This window comes from Aulonocara sp. 'chitande type north' Nkhata Bay, linkage group LG4 (genome assembly GCF_057382095.1).
Source record: "Aulonocara sp. 'chitande type north' Nkhata Bay isolate Kocher_YH1m ecotype deep benthic linkage group LG4, A_spYH_male_GT1.1, whole genome shotgun sequence".
Lineage (NCBI taxonomy): Eukaryota > Metazoa > Chordata > Actinopteri > Cichliformes > Cichlidae > Aulonocara > Aulonocara sp. 'chitande type north' Nkhata Bay.
The window spans coordinates 579,251-605,517 of NC_141347.1; the positions used below are offsets into that span (position 1 = coordinate 579,251).

Consider the following 26,267-nt stretch of genomic DNA (forward strand, 5'->3'; position numbering starts at 1 on the left):
AGACATTATAACAAACGGAAACAAACATGCATGACTCCGACACAAGTGGGGAGTGAGGAGGAGGAGGACACAGATGAGTTTTCTGATGCGGTTTTCACCTGGCCTTATCCTGAGCCTCAGTGTTCACCTACATTGGACCCCACAGCGGCAGAGTTTATGCCACTAAGGGACGGGGGTGAGCCAGATGAGCTTCCTCACATGTCAGGAGATGGCCAGGGGGACCCCAGCCAAGCTGATGAGGAGAAAATGGACAATAGGGAACCAGAGGATGTGGCTATTGTGGGTGCAGGGGAGGTGGACAGCAGCTCTGATGTCGAAGAGGCTTTGGAAACAGACCAGCCAAGTCCATACCCAAAGAGAGAAAGGAGGAGACCACAGACTTTGACCTATAGTAAACTTGGACAACCAAGTCTTGAAGAAAGAATAGTGGCCACCAAATGTGTGAATATTCAAGGTTACTGGCGACCTTGGTAAAAGGGGAAGATATAATGTTTACACTTGGTACCCCTATTTCAGATTGTAACAAATGTACCTATGTTGATTGAAATATTGTGACACATGGATTGCAGGCCGAACATGTGTATGAGTAAAGGGAAGATGCTTAGTGTTCAGATGAGATGTGGACAAAGTTAATGCCTTTACAGGAGAGTACAAATAGCATGGTAATTTGATAGATTGAATTGTGGACAAAAAAAAAAAAAAGCTGAACTGATTATATCAGGAGTATACACAACTACAGTGCACGGTAGTTTGGGTAACTTAAAAAAAAAAAAAAGGGTGTAATGTAACCTGGTACATAGTCCATGCCATTCTATTGTTCTCTATGGATTGTCGATTATAAGGTACATTTATGTCGGGACGACATTTCTCGAGTGGGGGAGAGTGTGAGAGATACACATATCGACGGGGCCGGGTTATGTTAAAAAGTATAAATGGTTATACTTTGTTCATTGGTTCAAAGGTACCCCACACTTCTTTTTTGGTTGCTTGTTTGTTCTGGTATATTTTTCATTTGAACTGTTATTCTGCCAGAGTACTCATATTAACCAGATGGCATTGAACGCCCCATTGGTGTGTTAGGAAAACTCTTTTGTACATATGTTCCTTGAAGGGGTTTTGGAGTGGTTCTTTTTCCACCGCAGCAAAGGGCTAGGAGTCGGAGAGGAGCTGCTGTATGTTTTTGTTATGATCGGATTGTGAAATAAAGCATATACAGTGAGAAAGCAACTCCAGGAGTCATCCCTGCCTTAAAGCTGCAACAGTAAGCATTATACATATGTTCCTCACTTGGCTTGCTGTTTGTTTGCTAGCGATAGGCTACTTGACGACAGCATTAGCTAACCAGTGTTCTCTAGACCAGCGTTCCCCAACTTTTTGGGTGTTTCGTGGCCCGGGGGTTGGGTCAGGCAAAATTGCAGTAGCTTCCCTGATCATTTTACAAACATAAGTGAAGAGAATCTGGACTAAAAGGCCTAGACTTATGATTGTGTGCTGAATCTATGAATCAAACTATCACCTGGAAACATAATTAACTGGTCCATAGCTGTGAAACTGGACATGAGTTCTTGATTCTATGGAGATTAACAGTAATCCAGAAATTTACAAATTTGTCCTGGTACATCGCGTAAATGTTGTCCCAGGGACATCGCGTAAATGTTGTCCCTGGGACATTGTGTAAATGTTGTCCCTGGGACATCATGTAGAAGTTGCCCTGGGACATCGTGTAGATGTTGTCCCTGGGACATCGTGTAAATGTTGTCCCTGGGACATCGTGTAGATGTTGTCCCTGGGACATCGTGTGATAGCTTGTAAATAATGGAATGAAAATTATTGATTGTTATTAACTTGTGAAAAAGAAGTGTAACAAATCCACATGTTATGTTCTTACACCCTTACAGAAACTGTGACTCCTTCACAATGTCAGGTAAATGTCAACTCATGTTGAATAATCAACCAATCAAGCCTTTTATTATCACATGCAATGTTACACGTACAACTGCAATGAAAATTTCACCCCCTTCTGACCATACATATATTGCTTAAACATCACATTGGGAAGACAGGTCGGAAACAGTTAGGAAGGTCAGAAAACAATTTAATTAATAGATGAGGGGAGAGGAGGAGAAAAAAGAACTACAACCAGACAAAGCTCCTAGAAGACTGAAATGGATGATGGTTGCAGCATGCAAAAAGAAAATGATATCTGTTGACTACAGCATATGCTTTCTCACAGATTACCTTGTGGGAGTAGCTGGACCAAACTCTATTGGTATTTCAAGTTTGAAATCCCTGTTTGACCAGACTAACATTTCAGATGAGGTACCTCTTGACATAAAAATCCTTTTATGTTGTCATAAAACTAATGTTAAATTCTGCTTTAAATACACTTTATTGTACAATTTACTTAATGAATCGTATTCCTTAGTTCTGTTTTTATTTATATGTATTTATTTATTTGTTTTATAAGGTAATAGATGGCCTAATCTATTTGCAGTGTGAGGTATGTTGAAAAGCTTGTTTGATCATAATGACATAGCATGTTTACGTTTTTTGTAACGTATTTGAAAACAGGTGTATTTATGTTATTTTTATAGAATTTCCCTCACATTTATCCAATACCAAGCCAAATCACTGGAAAAATTTTGGATGGGTCCACAAGAGCACAAAGTGCATACTTTTTGAAGGTATGACTTGGACTGTGGTAACTATGTTCTTATCACAAAGGGTTTATAAGTTGCCACTATAAACAAACAGCATTTTCCAAAATTGAAGCCTTGTCAGAAGAACCTGAAAAATACCTTTCTGAAACCTTTTCTGTGTAAAGACTTGTTCAAAAGCAATGCACACAGATTAAAACATTTCTGTCTTGGCCAACTGATAATGTCATGGTCGCTGTGTGGCAGGCAGGATGAGGACCCAAAATGCAAACTCACAGACTCAGGGGATAAACTCAAAATGCAGCTTTATTGCTGACAGGTGACAAACGAAAGCAGTGATACCAAAGCAATACAAAACTAAACTACACTGGGAAAAGCTAATTGTAACATATACCAGAAGACACGGGGAGAACCACACACAGCATGAGGGAGAATGCGAACGCCGAACAGAGGGAGACGCAGACAGAAATACACAGAGGGTTAACGAGGAAAGTGGGAACACACGGGGAACACAGCTGACACAGATAACCATAACGAGACAGGGCGGGGTGAACATAACACTGACGGGAGACGGGCAGAGTCAAACAGGAAGTACAGAGGTTCAGACAGGAGGAGAGAGAGCACGGGGAAAACACAGACATAACGGGCTGGGGAAACATGGAATAAAACATAAGGAGAGACGAGGGCTCACAGATACACAGAGGGGCACACGGGGTAAAAGCCACGAAGGGAAAACACTTAGGGAACAACACAACAGGGCAACTCAGGAAACATGGCCTAAATAGGGAACAAAATACAAACATGCAAGAAAACTAAGAATACTGGGCCAACATGGCCCAGGACCATGACAGATAAAGAACACCAAAAATTGAGTGGTGCGTGTTGAGTCTGTGGTCTTGATTTGTTTTGTACACACTATAGAAATTAATTAATGTAAACCAAAAATGACACTTTCTATATGTTTGTGTATCTGCAGAATTAATTACAAGTCTCACCTGACAAGCTTTTGCAGTTTTGCAGTGTCATTCTTGACAGAAAAACATACTTGTCACATTATTTTTATTTCCAGAAAAACATCTTTCAGATGTATGAGAAATTGATTGGAGCCTGTCTGGAAAACGGCAGCCACTGGACCTTGTTTGTAAGTTGCACAGATTTTGCACTCTCTCTAGTGCATGATACTTTTCAGTGTCCCTCATTAGGAAAGCTCAAGGCCCAAGCCTACCATATCCATCTTTTTACAAAACAGTTTTGTGACATACCCAAGAGGACCATAGTCTATATGAATTCATTTGGCGAGTCGGAGGTCAGAAAAAGTGCGGTGTTGAAAAACTGGAGGTAATTAATTAACATATTTAACATAACATATTTAATTTAATTGAAATCATTACCGAACGTGGTTATTGATTTCTCTATATGCTTTTTATTTGTAATAACTGCGATCTCTCAGCTCATTTGCTTCAGCAAGAGGCTGCGCTGGAGAGTGGACCTTGTAATGTTTGCATGCCTCAAACATTAATGATCACACCCTCGGTAATTCTCAGTTCCATTCTTTTATTCTCAGGCTTGCAGCGATAACACAGTCTGCAGCGCTAACTTGTTCATTTTTTTCGTTTCCTGTTCGACCTTTCAAAATAAAACATCTGTAAACATCACAGACCTTGTCACATGTGAGCCACCCACATCAACAGGATGGGAACTCATGTGGAGTGCATGTCATAATGGTACTGAAAACTATAGCTTTAACCTATATAAGTAATGTTTACATTTTTGCCTATTCAGTTTTTAAAGCCTTAGAGGCAGGATGGTAAAATCTCAATTTTTTTTGTAGATTGAACCATTTCAGCAGTAATGCTTTGCTTTGGTTGCTCTGTTTTTTTTTTTTTCTTGGGGGGGGGGGCGGTTTAAAAACAAACAAACATTTCTTTGTTAATCTAATTCTTTTTGTTCTTTTTTTTTTTTTTCTTCTTCGTCAATTATTAGTTTGCCCAATCTCTCATTGACGGTAAAACACAAGTGGAGGAGTACAACACTGAAATCACAAAGCTCAGGTCCCGACTTTGCCACTACTTATTTTCCTCAATAGGTAAAGATAAAATTAGCTGCCTTCTTTTTCTCTAACATTGGAAAATGTAACTTGTACTGAAACAAATTATATTTTGCAGATCGAACTAGGAAGTGCAGTCAGTGCTGGTGTGTGATTGCAGCCAAAGACCGGGTACACTATGACATGTCCTTAGCCATATAGATTGTTTATTTAATGGACTTTGTTCATTTGTTTTTTGTTTGTTTATTTCTTCTTCTTTTTTTTTTTTTATTCACAGGTGCAGTGCCAGAAATGTGGTGCATACAAGCACATGCGTTGTTCAAAGTCTGTTTGTGGCATCTGTATCTTCTGTGAGAGTAAGTCACAATATAACTAAACAATGTCCAAAAATGTTTAAAGTGAAAATTTTTTTCGTAATTTTGCCTTTGCACACCAGGACTGTATAATTAAAGTGGACGTTTCAAGATCCAGTTTTTACACAAAACTATTTTAGACATAACTGTGTCGTATTGTGGGGATTTCTCTTCACAATTAAATTGATATAGTGCTGTTTATATCATTCTTCTTTATGTAACAGCACAGTGCAGCACAGCAGAGGGAAAGGAGTTGTGCAGCATAGTGGGTGGCTATACAGGAGGAGCAATAGAAGTAGCCAGTGAAGAATGTCATCAGGGAAAGCATCAGGCAGCGAATGACAAAGGAAAAGTTCCTAAGGGAGAGAATATCTGCAGCAAATCGACAAGTAACAGTGAGATAGGAAGACTGACAGTCAGAGATGAAGGTACACAGACTGAAAGAGATGAAGGTACACAGACTGAAGACAACGAAAAAGAAGCAGAAGTATACGGCACAAGTTTGAGTACAGATAATGCTGCTGCTGATGATGTTGACAGGATCGATGCAGATACAGAATTCCAAACTGATTCAGAAGGAACTAGTACAGTTTACAGAGTGCATGGTCGCTTATCTGTACCAAGCTCAAAAAAGAAAACCTACACAATAACAGAAGACGAGATCAAGCGCAGAATCAACGCAGAGAACATGTCAGTTCATGTTTTCAGAGGTTTGATTGGGGTAGGTATACATTTCGTGATTTTGATGTCACCTGAAATAAATCCGGGTTACTCGTATCAATGAAGTGACAATGTGGCTGGAAATTGTGCATTTGCTGCAACATATACACAATTACACCATGTAAACAAAAGCATTTAACTTTGTGCGCGTGTGTGTGTCTCTCTCTGCTCTTTTGGTGTTTGCACTTTTTCTTTTTTAGGGCCGTAAAGCCAAACTGCCCGCAATGATTCTTGACAGGCCTAAGAAGGCCAAAACTAAAGTAACAGTGTTTAGTGTTCTGAGTGAAGAGGAGGCTGGGGAGCTAGCCCTCGGGTTTGCCGGAAGATTGGCCTGCGATGTCACAACAGACATGGTCTGTAAAGGCATCGACCATTCAAGTGCTGATATGACAAAGTAAGTTAGTAAAACAATATGAAAGTTGTATCTTTTTTGGTATTATTTGTCATTTCCCCGTATTTGTAATTTCCCACGTGTGGGACTAATAAAGGTTATCTTATCTTATCTTATCTTATCTTATTTGGGTTATTGGTGTAACATTGTTAATCTTACTTTCTAATAACAGACAGACTCTTCTCAAAATCCAACACAATCTTAAACATGAACTGACTGATTCCTCAACCTTCAGTTTGCTGACACACACCTTTGGCCCCGCTGCACTGGATTCTGTCATTTCATTCCTGTGTGAAAAACTTGATCTTGTCTCTTAAATAATGAAACCTTTTGTGACTTTTGTTTGTTCTGTAAATCAGAATCTTGAAAATTGTTCATTGTTGTTCTAAGTTTGTGTTAACTATTTGGCAAAAATGATTGGTTCCTAATCCAAACAGCATAATGACTGTTCTAACACATATCTTAAAAATGCTACAAAGAAAGAAAATTATCACATATGTTTCAATATGAATGTAATTGTGTCACACTCGGTTTGTAGTAGCTTTCCTGTTTTATTTTGAGTTTTGGTATGTTTACACTGTTATTTTTATTTCCCGTGTGTTCGTCTTCCCTTATTAGTTTTACTGTATTTAATTAGTCTGATTTAATAACTTATAATTATTTACTTTCCAGTGTGTATATATGCTCCTCGTTTGGATTATTGTTTGTTTGAGTTCTGCCTGTCTTTTCTATTAAAGATTTGGACTTTTGGACTATTAGTGGACCTCGTAGGTTTTTATTCTGTTCAATTGGTAATTGACTGGGTTTAATTTAGTGGCCTGGAAAACAGGCCGGAGGGGTCTGGTCATTTTAACCCCCTAAGACCCGAAATCTTCCATGGCATGCATTTTTAATTTCTCTTTGATATTTGGGCCGATTGGAACCCGATGAATGTAAAAAGAAAGAATTACCAGGTTTTGTTTTTTTTACCTAATTTTTGTTTCTGAGAAAAATGAGAGCCACATATGAGGACATTAATTTGAAATTTCGATAGAACAGTTGCAGTATAATGTCCTCATAACTGTATATCAGGCACTTGTTGATCAAGATTTAGTATTTTGGTCTAAATAACCCAAAATGTGATGTCCACATGTGTGGACGCCAGGCTGGAGTAAAGTGTTAGAGCTATTTATACCTATGTAAACTTTTATACACTGGTTTTTACCTGTCTTGTTTCAGAAAGGTTTAAAAGGGTAATGTCCACAGTTTATTTGTTTATTTATTTGTTTGAATTCAACATATTTTATTAAAGTAATTGAGCTTGAACACAGAAAAAACTGAATCAAATAATCATAAAATCAAATCACTTGCACTATACTGAAGTCTAATCTACTCTGAGCTAATGCCGGTTTCCAACACTAATGATCGGGTGAAGGAGAGAGATGAGGGTGTGCACGGCCACTGGTGCTCTTATCCCTGTTCTTTGTGATACAATCCAACAGGAAAGCAGTCAAACCCTTGGACATTAGCCAAGTTAACGTTCACAAATATATACACACAGAGGAATTCTGAGCCCCAATGTCAGCATTAGCACAAACATGCCACTTCATACCAAATCTCAGTGTGAGGTCAGGTGTTAGTCTCATTCCATTATTCTGGCTATATTTTCTTACTCATTACTATTAAACTTATACTTAAGACTAACTATTAACAAAATCACACCCCAATAACTCTGTTATTACACTTTGTATTTAATCATAAAAAGGCTGGATGTTGAAACCTTTTACTTCTATTTTGTATGAGCCAGGATTCTCAACAGCTGATACTCTATGTCCAAAAAGTGACAGGTATCGTTTTATGGAGCAAAAAACTTAAGAGCGCATATTTTATAAATAATACCAACAATTACAAATGCAGACCTTTAATAGTAATAAGTAATCCTTTATTTATAATGCATAGCAATATAAAAATAGTAACATATGAAAATATTACAATGGGCAGAGATGAATTTGTATCAAAAACAGCAACCAAGCCAAAGTAATGAATAACACACATAAATAACAACTGCTTGAGAGACCAAACAATTTCTTTTCATCTGTTCCTTGGCAGAAAGTTAAGACAGCTATTCAGCTTTAGGTTTCAATAAACAGAAGTAATGGATGCAGTCCCTTTGAAATGTCACACAAAAGTCTACTTGTGCATATACTTAGCTTTAACTCTTCTCTTTTTTGTTTTGTATTCCAAAAGGTTTTCATTTTCTCCAGAGGATGTCTCTCTTTCAGTGGTTATCGACTGTTCACATTCATTTTCACAGACTGTTGGAATGTCGATGCTGGCCGAACGTTTCTTGCTAGAATACAATGGCCTAATTTTGCGTGCATTATCTGTCGTCTTTATTTCGTACTGGCATATACTTTTGCCTACTTGTTTTGTTTTTAAGACATTTGTATGCAGTTCATCTATCATTGCAGTAATACCCTCTGGAATGAATGCCCACTGTTTAACTGTGTCTAAAACAGCATTTAGTTTTCCAACTGCATCTTCTGTGCATTTTTTGTCTGTGCTTTCAACTACAGGAGTGTCATTCAAAGTTGATAGAGGACTTTTCAGAGAGTTTTTCATTTGTTTAAAATGGCTACAAGCCACCTTCAGGCAAGCACATGTGTTATAGTGAGAGAACGTACAACAAGTGCACTGAAGTGTTTCAGCCGATGCAAAAAAACACAGATTTCCAAACAAACTTGGCATTTTTATCACTTTCAAGTCCTCACAGTGTACAAAGTAATGCCTTTCTTTCACTGCAATTCTTGCCAAGGTAGAAATGTCTGTTTCCATGTTTGGATAGATGTCATTGTCAGCCTCTGCTAATTTTGCAAGTAACACTAGATGCTTGCAAAGAAGTCCTCGTAAGCCATATGTACAGTTGCAGTAGGACTCAACAGGGCAGACATCATACACCATGTCTTCTCTTGACTCAGATGGGACTTGATATGCATTAACTCCATGGCTGTTCTTGACTGTAATTTTAAGAGCCCAACCACTTTCCATCAGTCTTGAAGCAGAGTCTGAAACTTGAGACAAGGTGTCAGCAAACCTGTTTTTCATGCGGCCCACATCTTGCAGGGTTTTTATGACTGAGAAGTAGTCGTCGGCCTTCCCTAGGAGCACTTCAATCAGATCATCCAGACGCCTATTCTTGTAGCCAGATAAAAACTGGTATTTCAGGCGGTGGAAAAATCTGAAAAACAGTTATTTGAAATGATTAGTAACTGTAATTGAAGGAATTTAAAGTTTTAATCAAGACTGTATTATTTTTTTAAAAATTGGAATACATATTGCACACGTCTTTTATAAAGGAATGCTCTGTGCCGGTTTAGCTGATTTAGGCAAATCCACCTACTCTGTTTTTTGTTGTGATAACATAAAAAACGCTGCTAGAATTTAAAGGATTTGCCTAAAACCTGTTCTGGCAATGACATGACGAACCTACTCAGTTTAGCCTCTTGGATTAAAGCATAATATCTTTTTTTCAGCAATACAATTGAATGAGGTCAAAATAATAAATCATACCTTTCAATCACATTGTTTGTTTCAGAACGAGCGTGACTGAAGCGACGGCCGTAGTCACACCACATGTGGCCAATGCCTTCCCAGTGCTTCTGAAAATACTGGCACACCAAAGGGTATTGCTTAAATGTCTGGCAGAACTCTGCTGATGTGGCTTTAAAGTCGTCCTCCTAAGAGAATTGGATGCAACAGAATATATTTCAATCCATTTAACAGACCTATTGAAATCTTTAATATTATGTATTGAAGCCCTTTTCCTTTTATTGAATAACATTAAGAATTTTAAGTTATTAATAATATGTCGTGTTTTTGTATTAAGAAGCAATTATTTCTTCCCTTACAATGGCTAAGGAGGAACACTAAACCTATAAGCATATTTGGTTTCAGCATCTGTCTGTGAAAGAATCCCACTCACAAGTTCTACTGCACAGTGGGTGACACAATGATGTTCTGCACAGCTTAAGTACTTGTTTTGATAAGCAAGATAAGAAGCCAGTTTTAGAAATTGTTTCAAAAATCTATTTTGTATCTCTCTGTAACTTTTTTTAGCAACTGAAAGTTATTATGCTCTTAGTGTAATCAAGAAATCAAAATGTGAAATAGACAAATTACACTTACAGATGTGCAAGCTTTCAGCTTACAAAAGAAAGAAATGATTTCATTTCTCTTTTGGGTGTTAGAAAGCCCATGGACCCCGGACTCTGATTTTGAAAGCCATCGATTAACAGCCTGTGAATGTAAGAGAAAAAAAGTTAATCTGGAGAGAGAGACAGAGGAGCAGCTGTACAAAAAGCATAAAAGAAAGCTGACGTCCAAAAATAACTTTGTCACTCACTGGACAAGAGGACCTGTGCATTACAGAAATCAACCAGGCAAACATATTTTTAAATGTCAAAAAGAGCTTTGGGAAGCAGCCACCAGAAGATGAGTGCACTGTGGTCTTAAATGGATGGACATAGTCACTCAACATTTTATCCCTTTATATTCATTAACCTGAGTAGGTGAATATCACAATGAGGCAAATCATAACAACAGGACCCTGTTGTAAAAATGTGTTTCAGGTGCATCTTAGACAACGTGAAAAGAAAACAATGTGGTTTACCTGCAAGACATGGTACCAGCATAGAAGGATAGCTGACTCTGGAAAAACCTTCTGCAAAGCATTTATTTCCGCAAAGTCTTTGTCAACCATAAATGCTCTACAGAAAAAAAGAAAACACTAAATGAGATTAAACAGTATGAAAATGTTTTTGCTATCTCAAAGCACCACTTCAATGCCAAATCAAACATTTCAACTCACAAGTAGATATATAAAATACTGCATACAGCCTATAGGAATAACTTTAACAACTGGAAAGGAAAGTTTTTTGCAGCCCATGCTGCAGCTATAGCATTAGATTCTGGCACGTTATAACTTTTTTGAAAAGGAATTATTTCAAAATTAATAGCTGTCAATGTATTATTTACCTCGGGGAAGTTGGGAAATGCTCACAAACTATTCCAAGAACAGTTTCCAGGGTTTTCTGACTTTCGTTGCTGACAATAGCATAGGCCACAGGGACTCCATGCCCATGATCATCTCTTACAACAAGTGTGAATAAGGGAAATGAATACTGGTTAACGCAGTGCGTGGTGTCAACAAATACTAACTGTTTTGCATAGTTCTCCATGTTTGATTTCATTACAGGTGTCTGCAAAACAATCATTAGTTCTTGGTCAGATGTGTATGGTTGATAGAAGAGAACATGTTCTTGATGTTTTCCATTAAGTAAGGTATGTACACTTTGACTGTCTCCACAGTTAAAGTGCTTCTTCCTCATCATGCAGGTTCTAACACTGTCAATGTCACGTGGTGTGACAAAATGCTCTCTGTTGTGAAGATCTCTGTGTCCATGTTCTTTGGCCCATTTATGACATTCGGTTAGTATGATGGCTGGCTTAGTTCCAAGGGAAAGCAGTTCCTCAATCTTCCTCCTCAAATCACTGGAAATATTGTTGAAATGTGCGTCTTTTGGGTCCGAAGGATCATGCCCATCATGCTTATCATATGTACGCTGCACGATGACTGTGTGGTCTTTCCAACATTTGAGTACTTTAAATGAAACATAGGCCTTACAGCCCACTGCTCTGTAGCTGTTTCGACTTTTTTTCCCAGCTCTGATGCAGTTGAATTTGTAATAGTCTCTTTTCCTGTCTTTACCTGAGGCAACATTTAAACATTTATAATGTCCATGAAGGGTTAATGAGTTCAATTTTTCTAACACAACACTGAATGGGTCCTCCTGGCATTGTGACACATGCACACAAAGTTGTGTGTCTTTTCCAGTTCTTTTTTTTTCGTCATTCAGAACACTTCTTCTAATTATGTCGTCCATTTCTGGTGGAAAAATAACGAAGGTTTAATTAGTCAATATTCATTAATTCATTTTAACTTGTTTTGGGGGTTTTTGCAATACAATGTAAATATTAAATATAATATTAAAAAAAATATATATATAAAATAATATAAAACAAACAGGGGCTAAAAGAAGCTAAACTTTCATATGGTATGTCTCTGGCAACTTTAACATGATGTCCCAGGGACAACATCTACACGATGTCCCAGGGCAACTTCTACATGATGTTCCAGGGACAACATTTACGCGATGTCCCAGGGACAACATTTACGCGATGTCCCAGGGACAACATTTACGCGATGTCCCAGGGACAACATTTACGCGATGTCTCAGGGACAACATTTACGCGATGTCCCAGGGACAACATCTACGCGATGTCCCTGGGACAAATTTGTAAATTTCTGGATTACTGTTAATCTCCATAGAATCAAGAACTCATGTCCAGTTTCACAGCTATGGACCAGTTAATTATGTTTCCAGGTGATAGTTTGATTCATAGATTCAGCACACAACCATAAGTCTAGGCCTTTTAGTCCAGATTCTCTTCACTTATGTTTGTAAAATGATCAGGGAAGCTACTGCAATTTTGCCTGACCCAACCCCCGGGCCACGAAACACCCAAAAAGTTGGGGAACGCTGGTCTAGAGAACACTGGTTAGCTAATGCTGTCGTCAAGTAGCCTATCGCTAGCAAACAAACAGCAAGCCAAGTGAGGAACATATGTATAATGCTTACCGTTTATTAAAGGAAAGTATCCTAAATTGACTTCAAATTCGGCGGACAGGCGATTTGACTTCAAATTCGGCGGACAGGCGGCGGTTTCTCGCTTCTTCACTTGTATTTCGAAATACTCGAAGGCGGGTATTTCGAAGTCGCAAAGGAATGACGTCACAAGAAGGTGATTGGTCACTTGCAATGTTGAACCTGGAACAACATTAATTATGATGATGTGGGAACAATGCTGACACGAGGAAATCAGATCGTCCGGGGGTAGGCGGAGGTTTACCCTGGTGCAGGTGTGCCGCGGTCAGTTGAAGAATCCGCGACTTTCTCTGTGAGTTTCCCATTACGTCGTTGCGCACTCGGTGCTTGCTTGGAAGTTTAGGGGGTTTTTTTCGCTGTAAAAAGAAGTTTTTTTTCCCACGCACGATGAACGCTAATGTTTTTGTCACTTTTTATGGAATCAAACTCAAAGTAAGGTCAGTACGTCCACACTTTAAACGCTGCACGCTCATACTCTCTCCCACAATCGATATGTGATCCATTGTTGATCTGCACACAGCTGTTGTCACTAACGGCGCACTCGCCTACGTCACTGTCATGAGACATTCTCGCAAAAAAATCACGGTTTTAGTAACGCAGTAACACAGCGTTCCAACGGGAAGGTAACGGTAATCTAATTACCGATTTTGCAATAGTAATCCCTTACTTTACTCGTTACTTGAAAAAAGTAATCAGATTACAGTAACGCATTACAAGTAACGCGTTACTGCCCATCTCTGTAAATCATATATGATCTGCATGAAATTTACCAACTTAGCACCTCTTAAATTTATTCTTGTTGATATGACATGATAAAATCTAACGATAGTGGTTAGTTGCCTTAAAGACTCGCGATATCACAAGATCACGGGTGATTTTAAGCACAGGAGGCAGGAAACCACATGGTTTTGTTAAGAAAGTGTTGGGGGCTTGTTGGGAAAGAGGGAAGGTTTTTAAAAATAGTTTTGGGTGGGTTGGAGATGATAGTGCAAGAACTTTTAAAGTGTCTGACAAAGTCTTTAATCAGACAGTGTTGTGGCCTTTACGTCCCATATGGACATTGAAGTGTCTTGTCGTGGACAGCTCTTTAACGGACACTGGAAAGCGGAAAGTGACCACAGATATTTGTCAAAAATTCTATAACAGATTGGACAGCAAATACAGTGACTTTTTACAGGTGTATACAGATGGGTCAAAAGATCCTAAGACAGAAGCAACTGGTGTAGCAATGGTAATTCCGGTGTTGAATATCAAGATTGCGAAAAGAACATCAACCCGTCTGGGTGTATACTGTATGCATTTGAATTGTTTTCCATACTGCTGGCTCTAGAATGGGTGGAGGACAGCAGGGTCTCAAAAGTACTGATATGCAGTGATTCATTGTCCGCATTATTAAGTATTGCACAGGGTTACACAACTACCCATCAGCAAATTCTGTATGACATTCTTTTTGCTCATCATAGACTGTCTGACCAAAATAAACATGTAGTAATAATGTGGACTCCGGCTCATGTGGGTATCTTGGGTAATGAAAGCGCAGAGAGGTTGGCCAAAGCAGCTGTCAAAAGAGTCGACATAGATGTACAGTTACCATTGTCAAAATCTGAAGGGAAAAGTGTAGTTTGGGCAGAAAGTCGGAACTTATGGCAAATGGCATGGGATAATGAAACAAAAGGGAGACATTTATATAGGGTGCAAAACACAATAGAAGCTAAGAGGAGTAGCGGATTGCAGAGACGTGAGGAGGTTGTTATCAGTCGAATACGAACGGGCCACTGCTTTTTAAATGATACTCTTTTTCGGATAGGGAAACATCTGACGGGGTTGTGTGATGGGTGCACTGATATGGAGACGGTTGAGCATGTACTCCTTAGTTGTAGGAAGTATGTAAGTCACAGGAGGGTGATGTGGGGTGAAATGAGTGGTGGAAGGGAACTTACATTTGAGCAAGTGGTTAATAAGTTAAGTCATGGTGGAGGGAAAGTGGTGGTTTTTCTTTTTTTGAGAAGTACTGGTCTCATCAAGAGGATCTGAGGATTCAGGAGTGACGGACGATTAACAGCCAGGAGATGGCAGTAATGCAACAGTTTTGGATCCAAGCTGCCGTTAAACTTGACTGAAGAAGAAGAAGAACCGCATGGTTTGCTTCACGGTCACCTTGGAAAGGTAAGAGTGAATCTGTCTTCATCCATCCAGATGAAAATACTTTTTGCGCAAAGATATCATTAGTTTGTCTATTATTTTCAGGGATATTTATTCACATTTGTTTTTTTTTGTTTTTTTAAATCTGTCTGTTTATGCCATTCTAGCTAGCTAACACGTTAGTGCAACAATATAGCACAATGTCAAGCTAGCACAAGTATAAAAGCCTAATATGAAAGACATAGCTACTTCAAATGTAGGTATTGTTTATAACTTAACCTCTGCAAATAAGCTAGTTGGGCTCTACCACAGAAACTTTTGTGATACATATGCATTTTATTTATGGGTTGTTGAAATGTGTAAGTTTGTAAGTTGTAACTTTTGCACAGTAGTTTACTTAACAATTGATGTATGTTTTTAGTACACTGAGGAGGAAATTACAATTATTTATTTTAATTCCTGAAGCGAATGTTATGCTTTAATAATTTTACTTCTGAGAGAATTCCAGTTTAAATTTGGTTACATAATGTAAATAATTCATTTTGAAATTCTTCACTCCTGTTCAACATGGTAAAATGTTGAACTCACTGAAAAGGAAAGAGTCCAAATTACAGGAATTAACTCGTTTTTTTTATGACAGGCAGTCTAATAAATCTAAAATGTTTTGAAAATTAATGTGGCATTATTTTATTTGAATCCATTTGAATGGACATAGCATGCCACACTTTTATCCGAATTGCTTTGTTGAAATCAGATTTACCGTTGTTGAAATGGTTAACGTTGTCTTAATTTCCTCTTTTAGGCTGTTGTGAAATGGCTGCAATGGTGAAACTCATTCTCGGAGAAAATGATTCCCGGAGATTGATCCTTCCAAATGGGATGCCAGTGTCTGTCAGTGAGCTAGTTCAGCAGATAAAGGGACAGTGTGGAGTTAATGGGGACTTCAGGCTTCACTTCATGGATGCAGAATTTGGGAATGAATTCACCAACTTGGAGTCAATGTCGGACATCCAGGACAAAAGTACCATCGAGGTCATCTTTAGCTCAGTTGCACCTGTCGAACCTGGTGAAGCACTCCAGAATAAAGAGAGACAGAGCTGTCTATTTTTTATCACTTTCATTAAATTTAGGAGTACATATACACTAAGTTTATTGTTAATTAATAAGAAAACTCCAGAGGATTCCATTCTGAGCTGAAGAAGCTTCTGATAGGTTAGTAGAGTCCATGTGAGTAAATTGGTGGCACAGCTGTGGATGCATATAAGGCAAAACACAAAGCCTGTTTCTGTGACATGGGAAAATCAAGAGATGTCAACCAAAACACCAGGAAAAGAACTGTGGAGCTCCATAAGTGTGGCTCAGTTTGAATACAATTTGGTGCCATTTGCAATTAAAAAACATAGACAGTTTCTCTCTTTACTCTTAAAGTTAACAAATATGTTTTTATATTTATCAATCTAAAAAAATAAACATTTAGTCTGATTTGATGTTACAATTAAAAAAGTGTTTGTTTTGATCTGAAGAGTTTGTAAATATCTGGTTTCAACTGTATATTTGATGATTGTCAGCACAAAGAGAGAGAGAGAGGAACAGAGATTGAGATGGAGAATGAGGACAGAACAGAGATGAGCAAGAGCAGGTGAGACACGCATGTTAGTCAAATGGTTGCTTACTAAAAGTATCACCGTATCATAGGTACTCATGTATCTCGTACCTAGTGTTTCTTTTTAGGTTTGCTATTTTTCAAATTCTATATTTATTAAGTTCTGCAGGCTTGTTTGCACAACAAGGCTAAATAATTATATAAACTTTTCTCAATCTAAATATTGTACTTTGGTAGAATTAAATAAATAAGTGTAGTGCAGGTCTATGATGATTTTTAGTGCTACTATCATCTAGTTCTGATTGTGGTTATGTCTTGGTTAAGTCCCCCCCCCCCCCCCCCCCCCTCAAAAAAAAAAAAATCCCACATGCATACTACCCTTTAGGGCTAAGCCCCGGGTGTTTCAAATGTCTGGCTCCTCCTCTGATTGAAACAGTGGGAACCGGTTCTCGACAAGAACCGGTTTTCGATACCCATCCCTACCCCTGAGCAGTCATCCTGTTAAAGGAGGAACCAGTTAGAAGCTGTTTTCAAAGTAGCTGAGCAGATTTCATCTCAAGTAAGCAATTAACTGTTTATTCATTTGTTCTGCCACTTAAAGGACATTTAAGGATGTCTTTTGATTGTCCAGTTGAATTAATTCTACTGGCTTTCATGGTCATTTGTGATTATGGACATATTTTTCATGCACATCAACCATTTAGTAAATTCTATCTATTTAGTAATATCTGTCAGCTATAAAATGTAATATAAATATAAAAAATATCTAAATATCTCCTGCCCTTTATATTTTAATGATGTAAGACCAGACGTCTGTTATCGTGTTACATTAGCATTCCTCACATATCAGTAAGATGCTGTACAGTACAATCCTACTGACAGCAGAGGGATAACGACGGCTATTCAACATCGTTACACGACACATTCGAGCTGCAGGATGCAGACAAAGTGACTAAATCATCTTTTTTATGGTTTATTGTCTTCAAACCAGCAGACAAAGCCGATGGCAGAAGATGTCGGAGAAGAACTTCAGGCCATGTACTGAAAAGGTATTTTTTTCTTGTTATCAAAAGACATTTGGAGTGACGGCTTCTACAACTGGTTGTGCTGAAGTAAAGCTTACAGTCTAAGAAGCCACAGTATTGATATTCAGCACAAAGAGAAAAGCTCACTTGTTTGAATTTATTTACAATCATAGTTTTATAAATTCTGACCGTAAACACCTTTTACAGCTTTTATATTGTTTGACACTAGATATCAGGTTTAATTTAAAGGTTTCTGTGTCCCAGTGAGCCATTTACACTGACCAGTGTCAGTTTAACTGTAACACATTCATTATTTAGTTCCAACATTGCTAAGAGAAATAACTGAATGTAAAAAATGGCAGCACTCAGGCCAGGTTTAATTGATAGAGATATATGCATGCATTATGAAATTTATGTATCCCAGATAATTGTTATTCATCTAGTCATGGCAGACCCAACCCTTCCTCCCAAGTTAACTGCAACCCAAAAGAATTAGTGGGGCTATTTACAAACTCACAAGCAGTGTGGGGTAAAAAGAGCCACCAAAAAGCTGTCAGCCTGCACAGCTACAGATGTGCTAAAAGCTATAAGAGTTAAAAGCTCTGCTTATGGAGAAACTTTCTAAGCCTAACAGGGGACAGGTACTCCTGCCCAAATAACATGATATAACCCCACATACAACCCAGCCATAAAGTGAACCAAGTCATTTAGTTAAAGACAGCATGGGACCAAATGCATGTAACCAGCCTGCACCAACCTGACATTTCTTCCTCCTGAATTAAATGAATGAATGGATGAAAGTTAAATGACTACAAACCTAAAGCCACTAGTTCCCACACTGGAGCTCCCTGACACTGTGTGTTAATTGTACTGAGCTTGTGTCAACAGTTGTAACAGGCTAAGCCACCTGAGACACTGCATTGAATGATTGTTTCTGTTTTAATGATTTCAGCTGGCTGGTTTCAGCTCAGATGTTCTGCTTTTTCCTTTCAGTAGATCAAAGCAGCTCGTCCTCTTTCTGCTTCCATTTTGGTGGCAAGAAGAAGAAGAATGCTTCAGCGAAGTGGCGTTCATGGTCTCAGTGAACAGTCATGGTCACACACTGCATGTTGTTTTAAAAGCAACATGTCTGTTCACCACAACAATCGAGATGTGTAACATTAGTGCAGCTACGGTTTGTTCTTGAACATCAGTTCTGTTTTCTACTTTGACCACTTAGACCAAAAAAGTGTTGTTTTCAGATTCTTTCTTTTAAATCTGCAAAGCACCTGCTCATTTTTAATTAAAATTAGTTTCACATAAATGTTAGTGTTTCCTTTATGATCTTTTAATGCTTACAGTACACTGTACACGTCTACATTAGAGACATTTCTGTTACCTATTTATGAGACTGGGCTGCTTGACTACGATTTGGAAGTAGATGCAAAATCACACGGATCGTGCTATTGTTTGTTTTTTAATACAATGGACTGAACACAGGACATGTCTGACTAAGCAAAGATTAGTCTGATCCCATTTCTACCTGTCTCTACTGTTTCAACATTTCACTGAAGTTTGCTCAACTGTAACTGTCAGGATATATATTTATTCCAGCTCTCGTAGGGCAAAGGAATGACTCAGACTTGTCAAATGTTCTTTGATTTGATACACAATGTGAAGTTCATAATTTTCTTACAAATAAAACTATAATGACAAACATGAACAGCTGTGCTTATTTCTGAGACATGATTTTTTTTTTTGAATGTGTTCATATTTAAACAGTGTGCATCTGTATGCTGGAACTGTAATGGTGAACCTGAGGTGATGGTCAACAGAAGGCAAATATATATAGATATAAAACAACATTGAAGTAATGTCTTTACCCTGTGCAGCGTGTGTGGACGCTGTGCACGCAATCACCTTATTCACTGTAGTAAACGTGCACCGCTAGCTCACGTGACTGACTGTCTCCATGGTTATATCGTATATTATTAGCTATGTAAACAGCTTCCAAAGATGCCGCCATAGCTCTCTGCAGCTGTAACACTTTCACGCTTTGCAAATCATTTCACGTTTTTGATAGTTATGAAGACAGAATATGTTTTTAAAGACATGCTAGGTTGTTGCTATGGTGGTTGCTGTGGATTAAGGTGGACCGCGCGTCCGATTCCTGTTACTAGCTGTCCACCGTAGGAAGGCTGCGTTCCATTTACAAGTAGCGCCAGTCTGCCGTAACTCAAACTCAAACCCCCGTTCATGACACGCAGACACACACATAAAGCACTTTGCCTCACCATGAGAATGCAACTTTACTAAAACCTTTAAAGTATCTGATATAGGATAGAAAAACGAAGCAACCAGAGATTTAATGATGAAGACTCTGGGTTCTGTAGTTCACGTTACAGTCCTGAATGACTCTTTGCATATAATTTATTGAAGAGGAGTTTAGAATGCACTTTACATTTAGACTTTTGCTGTTTAATTTTTTAAATAGTTACTGTGTTATGTCATGAATAAGGTTCACCTGCTGGGGGGTTTGATGGATCAGCTGGACAATACAATTCAATTCAATTTTATTTATATAGTGCCAAATCACAACAAAAGTCGCCTCAAGGCGCTTCATAGATACAGAGAAATCCCAACAATCATATGACCCCCTATGAGCAAGCACTTTGGCGAGAGTGAGGAGAAAAAACTCCCTTTTAACAGGAAGAAACCTCCGGCAGAACCAGGCTCAGGGAGGGGCGGCCATCTGCTGCGACCTGTTGGGTTGAGAGAAGGAAGACAGGATAAAAGACATGCTGTGGAAGAGAGACAGAGGTTAATAACAGATATGATCCAATGCAGAGAGGTTTGTTAATACATAGTGAGTGAGAAAGGTGACTGGAAAGGAAAAACTCAATGCATCATGGGAATCCCCCGGCAGCCTACGTCTATTGTAGCATAGCTAAGGGAGGATTCAGGGTCACCTGGTCCAGCCCTAACTATATGCTTTAGCAAAAAAGGAAAGTTTTAAGCCTAATCTTAAAAGTAGAGATAGTGTCTGTCTCCCGAATCCAAACTGGAAGCTGGTTCCACAGAAGAGGGGCCTGAAAACTGAAGGCTCTCCCTCCCATTCTACTTTTAATTACTCTAGGAACAACAAGTAGGCCTGCAGAGCGAGAGCGAAGTGCTCTAATAGGGTGATATGGTACTACATGGTCATTAAGATAAGATGGGGCCTGATTATTTAAGACCTTGTATGTGAGGAGCAGGATTTTGAATTCAATTCTGGATTTAACAGGAAGCCAATGAAGGGAAGCCAAAACAGGAGAAATATGCTCTCTCTTTCTAGTCCCTGTCAGTACTCTTGCTGCAGCATTTTGGATTAGCTGAAGGCTTTTCAGTGAGTTTTTTGGACATCCTGATAATAATGAATTACAGTAGTCCAGCCTGGAAGTAATAAATTCATGAATTCGTTTTTCAGCGTCACTCTGAGACAGGATATTTCTAATTTTAGAGATGTTGCGCAAATGGAAGAACGCAGTCTTACATATTTGTTTAATATGTGCGTTGAAGGAAATATCCTGGTCAAAAATGACTCCAAGGTTCCTCACAGCGTTACTGGAGGCCAAGGTAATGCCATCCAGAGTAAGAATCTGGTTAGATACCATATTTCTAAGCTTTTCAGGGCCGAGTACAATAACCTCAGTTTTATCTGAATTAAGAAGCAGAAAGTTAGCGGCCATCTAGGTCTTTATGTCTTTAAGACATTCCTGCAGTTGAACTAATTGGTGTGTGTTATCTGGCTTCATGGACAGATAGACCGGGTGTCATCTGCATAGCAGTGAAAATGTATGCTATGTCTTCTAATGATGCTGCCTAAGGGAAGCATGTATAATGTAAACAGAATTGGTCCTAGCACTGAACCCTGTGGAACTCCATAATTAACCTCAGTGTGTGAAGAGGACTCTCTATTTACATGCACAAATTGGAGTCTATTAGATAGATATGATACAAACCACTGCAGTGCAGTACCTGTAATACCTACAGCATGTTCTAATCCCTCTAATAGGATATTATGGTCAACAGTATCGAATGCTGCACTAAGGTCTAGCAGGACAAGCACAGAGATGAGTCCACTGTCAGAGGCCATAAGAAGATCATTTGTAACCTTCGCTAAAGCTGTTTCTGTGCTGTGATGAGCTCTGAAACCTGACTGAAACTCTTCAGATAAACCATTCCTCTGCAGATGATCTGTTAGCTGTTTGACAACTACTCTTTCAAGGATTTTTGATATGAAAGGAAGGTTGGAGATTGGCCTAAGACTGCTGGGTCTAGAGATGGATTTTTGAGTAAAGGTTTAACTACAGCCAGCTTGAAGGCCTGTGGTACATAGCCGATTATTAGAGATAGGTTGATCATATTTAAGATCGAAGAATTAATTAATGGCAGGACTTCTTTGAGCAGTTTTGTAGGAATGGGGGTCTAAAAGACACGTTGATGGTTTGGAGGAAGTAATTATTGAAGTTAACTCAGAAAGATCAATTGGAGAAAAAGAGTCTAACTTAACATCAATGGTACTAAGAGTAGCTGTAGATAATATTACATCTGTGGGATGATTATTGGTAATTTTTTCTCTAATGATAAAAATTTTATTTGTGAAGAAGTTCATGAAGTCATTACTAGTTAACGTTAAAGGGATGGTTGGCTCAAAAGAGCTCTGACTTTTTGTCAGCCTGGCTACAGTGCTGAAGAGAAACATGGGGTTGTTCTTATTTTCTTCAATCAGTGATGAATAGTAAGATGTTCTGGCTTTGCGGAGGGCTTTCTTATAAAGCAGCAAAGTATTTCTCCAGGCTAAATGATGATCCTCTAAATTTGTGACATGCCATTTCCTCTCCAGCTTACGAGTCATCTGCTTTAGGGTACGTGTTTGAGAATTATACCACGGAGTCAGGTACTTCTGATTAGAGACCTTAGTTTTCACTGGAGCTACAGTATCCAGAGTCGTACGTAGTGAGGAGGTGTAATTATAAACAAGATAATCGACCTCTGTTGGGGTAGCGTTCAGATAGCTGCTCTGCTCTGTGTTGGTACAGGGCATTGAAGATGATAACAGTGGGTGGATTATATTCTTAAACTTAGTTACAGCGCTTTCAGAAAGACATCTACTTTGATAAAGTCTACTCTCCACCGCTGTGTAATCAATTATTGTAAATATAAATGTTATCAGGAAATGATCAGACAGGAGAGGGTTTTCAGGAAACACTGTTAAATGTTCAGTTTCTATGCCATATGTTAAAACAAGATCTAGAGTGTGATTAAAGTGGTGGGTGGGTTCTTTTACATTTTGAGACAAACCAATTGAGTCTAATAACAGATTAAATGCCATGTCTCTACATGGATGTTAAAATCACCCACAATAATTATTTTATCTGAGCTCAGAACTAAATTAGATATAAAGTCTGAGAAATCAGACAGAAACTCTGTGTAAGGCCCAGGTGGACGATAGATGATAACAAGTAAGACTGGTTTCTGAGTTTCACAGCTGGGGTGGACAATGTTAAGCATCAGGCTTTCAAATGAATTAAAAGTCTGTCTTGGTCTTTCATTTCATCTTTAACCACACCTTTGTTGTATTGGGTCCATGGTTTTGGTCAATGTCACGCTGGAAGACTAATCCATGATTCATCTTCAGTGTTCTTACTGAGGCAAGGAGAATCTCCAAGATTTTACAGTACGTGGCCCCATACGTGGCCCCATACATGCTGGCACAGAAAACAGATGTGAAAATAAACTGAACATGACAAAACGGAAAACACTGGGTCAACGACTCAGGAACCCTGACAGTACCCCCCCCCCCCCCCCCCTTCAAAGGCCGGCACCCGATGGCCAAAAGAAAAAAAACAGAACAGGGCGGGCGGAGGGGGCCCAGGACGGAGGGACGGAGTCCACATAGAGACAGTTCAGGTGGGCGGCCCCGTGGCCGGTGGCCGAGACGGGACAGTTCCGGTGGGTAGCCGCGAGGAAGACGGCGGCGGCCACTGAGCAGGTCCAGTGGGCGGCCGTGAGGAAGACGGCGGCGGCCGAGACAAGACGGGTCCGGTGGGCGACCACGCAGGCGATGACGTCCAGAACGTGGCTTGGGCGACGGCGTGGCGGCCGCAGGACCAGGCGAAGCAGAAGCTGAAGCTGGACCAGGCGAAGCTGAAGCTGAGGCTGGACCAGGCGACGGCACGGGAGCCGGGGGTGACGGAGCCACAGCTGTAGAGCCAGCAGGCGCGGAAGCCCCTGGCTGAAGACAGGCAGGGCCAGTAGGCGCGGAAGCCTCAGGCTGGAGACAGGCAGGGCCAGCGGGTGCGGAAAACCCTGGCTGCTGGAGCGGCCGGGCCAGTGGGTGCGGAAACCCCTGGCTGAGGAGCGGCCGGGCCAGCGGGTGCGGAAACCCCTGGCTGAGGCGCAGGAGAGCTCACAGCTGGCTCTGGGCGCTGTGGCTGCAGGTCCGGGAACTGAACAGGATGGTGGATGGGAGACGGGAGGCGACTGGACTACAGACTGGCCAGGAGCAGACTGGACTGACTGGACAGACTGGAGGACAGGAGCAGACTGGACTGACTGGACAGACTGGAGGACAGGAGGAGACTGAACTACAGGGGACTGGAGGACAGGAGGAGTCTGAACTACAGGGGACTGGAAGACAGGAGGAGACTGAACTACAGGGGACTGGAAGGCATGAGACTGGACTACAGGGGACTGGAAGGCAGGAGACTGGACTACAGGGGACTGGAAGGCATGAGACTGGACTACAGGGGACTGGAAGGCAGGAGACTGGACTACAGGGGACTGGAAGGCAGGAGACTGGACTACAGGGGACTGGAGTGAAGGCTGAACAGCAGGTGAGGGAACTGACTGGAGTGAAAGCTGAACAGTAGGTGAGGGAACTGACTGGAGTGGAGACGCTAAGGGAGGAACAGAGGTAGGCGAGGCTGACGATGGAGCTGGGCTAGTAAAGCTGGTGCCTGAGCAGGGGACACTTCAGCTAGCCTAACCAGGGATAAAGCTAGTGTGTTAAAGGCTGGATCAGGTGGTGGATGAAGTGGTGGACGGATAAGCTCTTCCAAGCCTCTAGGGGGGTCAGGCTGGGTTCTGGCTGCCCTCAGCCTGGGCGCTGGGACAGGCACGGGAGGTGGCTGGACACCAGTCACCCCCACCCGAGAAACAGAAGCAGGTGTGGCGGTAGACTGGGTCGCAGCTGCCCTCCTCCTGGGAGCTGGCACTGGTGTGGGTGTAGCCTGACGGACGGGAGTGGAGATAACGAGTGGGTGTGTGATACTAGCAGGTTTTTCTGGGATTATTCTGTTCCTCTTGCCACCACTATTTACAGTCTTTGACTGAACAGTTTTTGGGGGAGCAGAGCAGAAAAATTCGTCCCAGTCTACATCGTCCTCTTGGAGGGAAACTCCCCACGAATCAGAGATGAGTCCGTTATTTGTTTTGAGTGAGGAATCAGTCGAGGAGTGCGAAAAACAGTCACTGGAACTCACCACCAGGAGTTGTTGAAAATGCTTCATATTGTGGCGGCGTGTGCACCGCTTTCTCCGGGAAGAGGAAGCGGCCGGGGTAAACAGCAGAACCCCTGGCGCGGTAGCCTCCGTTGAGCCGAGGTGGGAGGCGTAGCCGCTGTGCCGTGGCGATAGTGGAGGTCCGGCGAATGAGGCGGCGGGTGTGTGAGCGAGGAGCGGAGCGGCGAGAGAGGGAGCGGCCGAAGCGCGGCATGAAACGTCCACTCTCCGCGGCAAATGCTCCGGTGCAGGTGAGGCAGCAGGTGGGGGAACGCGGAGTCTCCGAGGCCCGCCCAGAGCCAGGCGAGTCCCCTTGAAGACGTGCTCTCTCTCCGCGAAGAACCGCTGTTTTCCCCTGAGCTCCTCTGCCCAACGGGAAAGCGCTGCCTCCTGCCGCTCGTAGAGGTCCGAGTCTGCTGGGTTCCAATCGTGTCTTCGTGGCACGGGTCATGTCATTCGGTCAGGCATTGTGTGGAGGTGAGGAAGAAGGAACCCAAACGCAGGACTCGCAGGTACAGAAATGACGGGGATTTATTGGAGCGGGTGAATGAACAAAGCAGGAACGAAGAACTGGCTGACTGAAAGACTGGATGAATGGCTGGCTGAAAGACTGGATGGATGGCTGGCTGACTAACTGAACGTACATACGGGGAGACGACAGGAACATCACATGTACATCAATGACACGACAATGATCGGATGGAACTGAGGACTTAAATACACGCTGGGTGATGAATGATTAGAAACCGGTGAGTACGCAGCTGAACTTATTCTGACTAATGATACATGGGAATAACTGGAACACAATACGCAGGCAGTATGCTGGCACAGAAAACAGATGTGAAAATAAACTGAACATGACAAAACGGAAAACACTGGGTCAACGACCCAGGAACCCTGACACATGGGCAGTGTAGTCCATGCTGCAGGGAGAATGGACTGCCATACCCGTTATGTGTCTTTGAGCACGAGGAGGGAGAAAAAGGAAGTAGAAAAGTACAAGCTGTCATCGAGCAGAAACGGGAGCTGGAAACATGTGAATATAATAATAACCACTGCAGCCAAGAAGAGTGACGTCGCTCGGATGTCGCCCGGATCAACA

The 26,267-nt window shown here is 40.8% G+C and overlaps 1 protein-coding gene across 1 annotated transcript; it reads right to left on the bottom strand.

The window, feature by feature from the left end:
• Positions 1-8,146: 8,146 nt before the first annotated feature.
• On the bottom strand, positions 8,147-12,903 carry LOC147331641 (uncharacterized). The gene is made up of 6 exons (XM_086287830.1): positions 12,846-12,903; positions 11,182-12,091; positions 10,817-10,913; positions 10,333-10,443; positions 9,718-9,884; positions 8,147-9,385 (listed from the first exon to the last, which is right to left on the bottom strand). The coding sequence occupies exons 2-6, from the start codon at positions 12,087-12,089 to the stop codon at positions 8,338-8,340; spliced, it is 2,331 nt and encodes a 776-aa protein (XP_086143956.1). The 5' UTR covers positions 12,090-12,091; positions 12,846-12,903; the 3' UTR covers positions 8,147-8,337.
• Positions 12,904-26,267: the final 13,364 nt, after the last annotated feature.